Source organism: Etheostoma cragini, chromosome 21 (assembly GCF_013103735.1).
Source record: "Etheostoma cragini isolate CJK2018 chromosome 21, CSU_Ecrag_1.0, whole genome shotgun sequence".
In the NCBI taxonomy this organism is placed as follows: Eukaryota; Metazoa; Chordata; class Actinopteri; order Perciformes; family Percidae; genus Etheostoma; species Etheostoma cragini.
In genome coordinates, this window is record NC_048427.1 from 20351435 (window position 1) to 20356557 (window position 5123).

Here is a 5123-nt window from a genome sequence, read left to right on the forward strand (position 1 = left end):
TGGTCCCCTAATACTGTATCTGAAGTCGCTTTTATATAGACCATAGTGGTCCCCTAATACTGTATCTGAAGTCTCTTTATATAGACCTTAATGATTGTTGTCATTAAGTGTCATTCTGTAAATTTAGACAATTTAATGCAAAGTTAGCACTGTCCCGGATGTCTTGTCACGACATCTTGACATTAACATATATTTATGACAAAGACATCGACAGGTTGTATTGTCTTGTTTAATGTCAAGTGGTCATAACACAGAGATTCTTGTCTTTGTTATTTTCATGTTGTCTTCAGTCAAAATTACTCCTACATGATAGGTGACATGTCATAATAACGACCATGTCATGTCAGTCTTATGCACACCACCTGATGTCTTTTAGGTCGACGATGACCTCAGATTGCTTTGAATGTTGGATGTGTTTAATATCACAGTGTTGGGGCCAAAAGGGCAAAACAGCCAGAAATATGACATATCTGACAGGCTCTATCCCCACTTTCAAAAGAAGCTTTTTACAGGGTCCATTACATCGTTGGACTGATGAAATCAAACAAGTATTGGTGCCAATGTGTTATCATCAGAATGAACAAACAAAAAAAGAACTAAGTAAAGTAAGTTACAGATGTGGCATAGATAACACAGCTAGACATTTTCCTGTCCAGTTCGGCTGGATCTCTGCAACAATTAGTTGGCTTAGTTGCTTCCCTTTGACCATGGAAACGTTTTTTCCCTTATGTCAACGTTTTGTTGATTTTTACCGTTTTTTTTAATTAAGTTTTTGTATTTTTGATTTTGTTTTTCATCGATTTCACTGCTTTTTCCAACATTTTCCTTTATTTTGGTTATAAAAAAAAAATCTTTTTAGACCTGAAGACAACATAAGGTTTAAAACCATAACCAGGGAATACATGAAATTATGCATCACAAGTTGCATCTGTTCTTTACTGCAGAGGGATCATAGAAATATGATGTATTTCTATTGGTAGCACATGGTAGGCCTATTTGTTTTACATATTTTATTAAGTATGAGTTTAGAGATGAAAATTTTGTGACTTGTTTTTTTGAGAAAAGTAACTCTCATATTGTGTTTTGTTGAAGTTGCACTGCTTGGAGCCAACATTTCTTTGCTGTGGGTTTGCAGAACAACATGCTTTTATTTTGAAAAACCTCGCTAGACTACGTGTTTTTCCGGTCTGTCACCAGCTCATTTTGCAATCAATAAAGACGACAGGTTCGGCTAAAAACCGGGACCTTCGCTGCTTTTCTGAGCCGTTACACCACCTTACGTGAAAGTTAGACATGGAGACCAGCTTCTTATTCAACCGTTTTAGTTTTACCTTCGAATAATCGACGTTGTTGAGTCCTCCGCAGCAGTCCAGCAGCCTAGCTTGATTGTTTCCAGCGGGGTTTTCGTCCGGAACAGCGCTCATGCGCACTGTTTGCACACTGGCAGACCAACTGCCCTCATATCTTTGTTGCTTAGATACCCAATATTACACAATATTAGGTGCAAGGTTCTTATTTGTTGGAGAAAGAAGGGTGCAGTTGCCGTGGACCACTACACAAGTCCTGATAACCTGTAACCCCGCTCAATGCATCGTGGGAGATGTAGTTCATAGCCTAATCCCCTGAACACAAGCAGTTACTTTGTATTTTACACAGGCCGCCGATGTTCTCGCGCAGAAATGAACGTAAATCCATAAATCCACATGATAACCTGTAGGATTTGTTTCTTCCTGGATTAGTTTTCTCCTTTGTAGTCAATGAAAAGTGTTTCTCTACAGCGACCTCTGCTGGCTGACAGTGTTAAAGGCCTAAGGCTCTTTAGAGCTTGGTGGTGTGGAGAAGAAAACTTCCAGCAATATATACTGGCATAACTAAAGACATGTAGTGTAAATAAAACTGAACTGGGAGTTTTTTCAAAAACTTTAAAAGCTCATCACGCCAGCAAGTATGAATTTTCAACTGTCATCAGCTATTAAACAGCTTCATTTTAATTTAACATACCTGGTTGGTTGACATGAAAAAAAATCCTATAAAATGTGTCATCCCTCTGCCTCCTCTACATCTAGTCTTGTTTCTCTTTTCTTTTCTTTTATCCCTTTTTTCTTTTTTCTCCTCTTTATCATTTTCTCTTCTCCCTACTTTTCTCATCTTTTACCTGTTTTCTCTTCTCTTCTCCCCCATCACTCCCTTTTCCCTTCTCTTTTCTTCTTTCCTCTCCTCTCATTTTCGCATTTTCTTCTCTTATCCCCTTTTGCCTTCCCTCTCTTTTCCCTTATATCCCTCTACTTCTATGTTTTTCCGTCTCTTATTTTTCCTCCTTTTTTTCGTCTCTTTATATTTGGCATGAATGCCTCATTATTTTTTGCTAGTATATGCTCTCTTTCTTTCTTCCACCTGTTTCTTCCTCCTCTCTTTCCCCCTGCTCTTACCATGCCCTCTCTATTTCTATTTCTGATCAAGTCCTCCACTCCTCTTATATTTTTCATATCTTAACCCCAGTATTTCCCTCTCCTACACTTCCTCTTGTCTCTCATCTCTTCTACTATATTATTCTTATTATTATCTTTTTTTCCAATTCACATCCCTTTATCTGTCCCTGAGGAAGAGGCACGGAGAGAAGCTCGTTAAAGGACTATTCACAGACATGGTACATATATGATTAAATATATCAATAAATACATGGTAATGCATTGCATAATGCTGTGTGTTCTGAAGTGCTAATGTATATACAAACCATATTTATCTTATTCAAAGTTATATTCCTCTTACGGATCTTGCTAACACTGGAATGGGGTTGCTTCAATCTCGTTGCACAGGTGTTGCACATGTGTATGATGACAATAAGGCATTCTATTCTGATAAAAGTTATTTAAACCACAATTGGAAAGGTGCTGTGACGCAGTTCTTAATTTAGAGTCCGGTGTGGGCGAGGTGGTAATGAATGCTGAATCAGAGAGGTTGGGAGTTAAGAAGCGGGGGTGTCATTTATAAAACTATGCGTGGAATCCTTACTAAAAGTGTACCCCGAAAGCAATAAATGGGGCACGACAAACACAGATCCCATTTATTAAACCATGCTTATGTACATCTGTGAGCAATGTTCCCTTTTTAAATCACAGATTACCCAAAAGTGTGTGTGCAGCCTCTTGTCCCGCCCTTACACGCCCATTTCTAACCATAAATAGTCGATGCAAAGCACCTTACGAATGCTGATGAGGATGTCAGTGACCTGGCAGTGGGTCTGTCGTCACACCTGTATTCCATGGAGTTGTTCCATCTGCTGCTAATGTCCCTCAGAACTTATCCCAAACATTATGTTGCGTTAACTGAGCAGTTGCCGATACACAAATCTAGGCTCCTATTTCATAAAGAAACAGTTCGACATTTTGGAAAACACACTTAATCACTTTCTTTCCACGAGGGAGATGAAAATCTCAATACTGCTGTCATGTTCGTAAAAATGTAAATGTGTATCTATGCAGCCAGCTGCTTGTTAACTTGGTTTAGCATGAAGAGTGGAAACAGCTAGCCTGGCTCTGTCCAAGCTAAATCCTCTAAAGCGCACTAATTAACGCATTTTATCTTGTATGTTTAATCCGTTCAAACACTTTAGTGTAACAATGACACTGGCCTTGATCTACTTCATTGAAGTATCTGTAAGGTGTCAGTATTTTCATCTCCTCCCTACTGACAAAATACCAAAAGTGTTACATTCACATGTCATGAATAGAATATAGGACAAAAAAAGGACACATGAAAGGTAGGGCGGCATTAGGATGTCATGTACAGTATGTTATATGACAGTCTTTCCATTCATTCGGTTGGGCCATTCTAAATTGCATCATATTTATCGGATTGTAGACGTCGGACCCAGAAAGAAGAAGAAGAAGACATTCTGCTCCTTTTTGTGTCCATTTGTCCACGCAGGACCAAAAACAATAAAGGTGGACCTGCACTCAAGTGCCTGCACAAAGACACACACCACACACTTAAATGTGTTGCAATACTTGTCAGTTCCACAGTGTCTGTTCAGATGCAGGATACACAAAGCCATCACACACACACACACACATACAGTTAAACATTCACACAGCTGACTGTGTTTACTTTTCCGTGGATTAGACAGGAAGACCATGTGTGTTATGTTTTCATTCACACAGGCAAACACACACACACACACACATGCACACGGACACATACACGAACACACGACACACACACATACAAACACAAATGCACACGGAAACACAAACACATGACACACACAAACGCGCACACACACACACACACACACACAAACACATGCACACAACACACAAAAACACACACACGCACACACACACAAACACACACAGACAAACACACACACATATGAACACACACACACGACACACACAAACACACACGTACATAACCACACCCACACACACACAAACACACACACACATACACAAACACACGGACACACTCACGAACACACAACACACACAAAGGACCATCCTAAAATGTAATAGCACACACTTTACTTTTGCTATATCATTAAATAGAAATAATAATGAGGACTAAGCCGCCGGAGGCAAATGAAAGTTGATCATTCGAGTACACCTTTCTCTGTTTTTGATGCAATTTGTAGGCTGCACTTTTCCACACTCAGGGATTATCTCTCTTTATGTAGAAGTGTTTATTGGTGGTGTTCATATCCCATGGGAATTCAACGAATGAATGAAAATAAAATGCAAAATTGCACAAATTGTATTCAAAGTTTCACCAATGATCCCACTCTTTCTATTCTTAGAGTATTAGTGCCAGTAGCTTCTCAAAGGGTACAAAACATTTGAAAACCCAGGCCCAAATTACACGCACAGCCACGTGCACACATTCAACTCACACACAAACACACACGCACATGGTGTTCTTCACAGGTAAACACTGTGTATCAAAACAGCAGCTCGGCGACATCATTTCCTCCAGCTTTCGCTCCTGTTTCCAGTCAGACCCGGGGAGAGCAGGGTTTGCCTTCCCACAATCTCTCTATCTCACTCTCTAGCGAATGCTTGAATCATCAGAGACAGATGAAAAACAAGCCTGATGTTATTCAAAACCACACCGGCTCTCATAGAGAT

The 5123-nt window shown here is 39.6% G+C and overlaps 1 protein-coding gene and 1 long non-coding RNA gene across 3 annotated transcripts in view; one reads left to right on the top strand and one right to left on the bottom strand.

The window, feature by feature from the left end:
• Positions 1-285, top strand: part of LOC117937204 — a 23160-nt gene extending 22875 nt beyond the window's left edge. The window contains exon 3 of the long non-coding RNA XR_004655111.1: positions 205-285. This is a non-coding gene — a long non-coding RNA (uncharacterized LOC117937204). The remainder of the gene's footprint in view (positions 1-204) is intronic.
• The window catches only part of pemt (phosphatidylethanolamine N-methyltransferase), a 35171-nt gene extending 33552 nt beyond the window's left edge, over positions 1-1619 (bottom strand). The window contains exon 1 of one of the 2 annotated variants that reach the window (XM_034860991.1): positions 1332-1619. In XM_034860991.1, the coding sequence (XP_034716882.1) occupies positions 1332-1424 (93 nt within the window). In that variant the 5' untranslated portion in view covers positions 1425-1619. The remainder of the gene's footprint in view (positions 1-1331) is intronic. The other variant, XM_034860992.1, reaches the window with a different exon arrangement.
• Positions 1620-5123: the final 3504 nt, after the last annotated feature.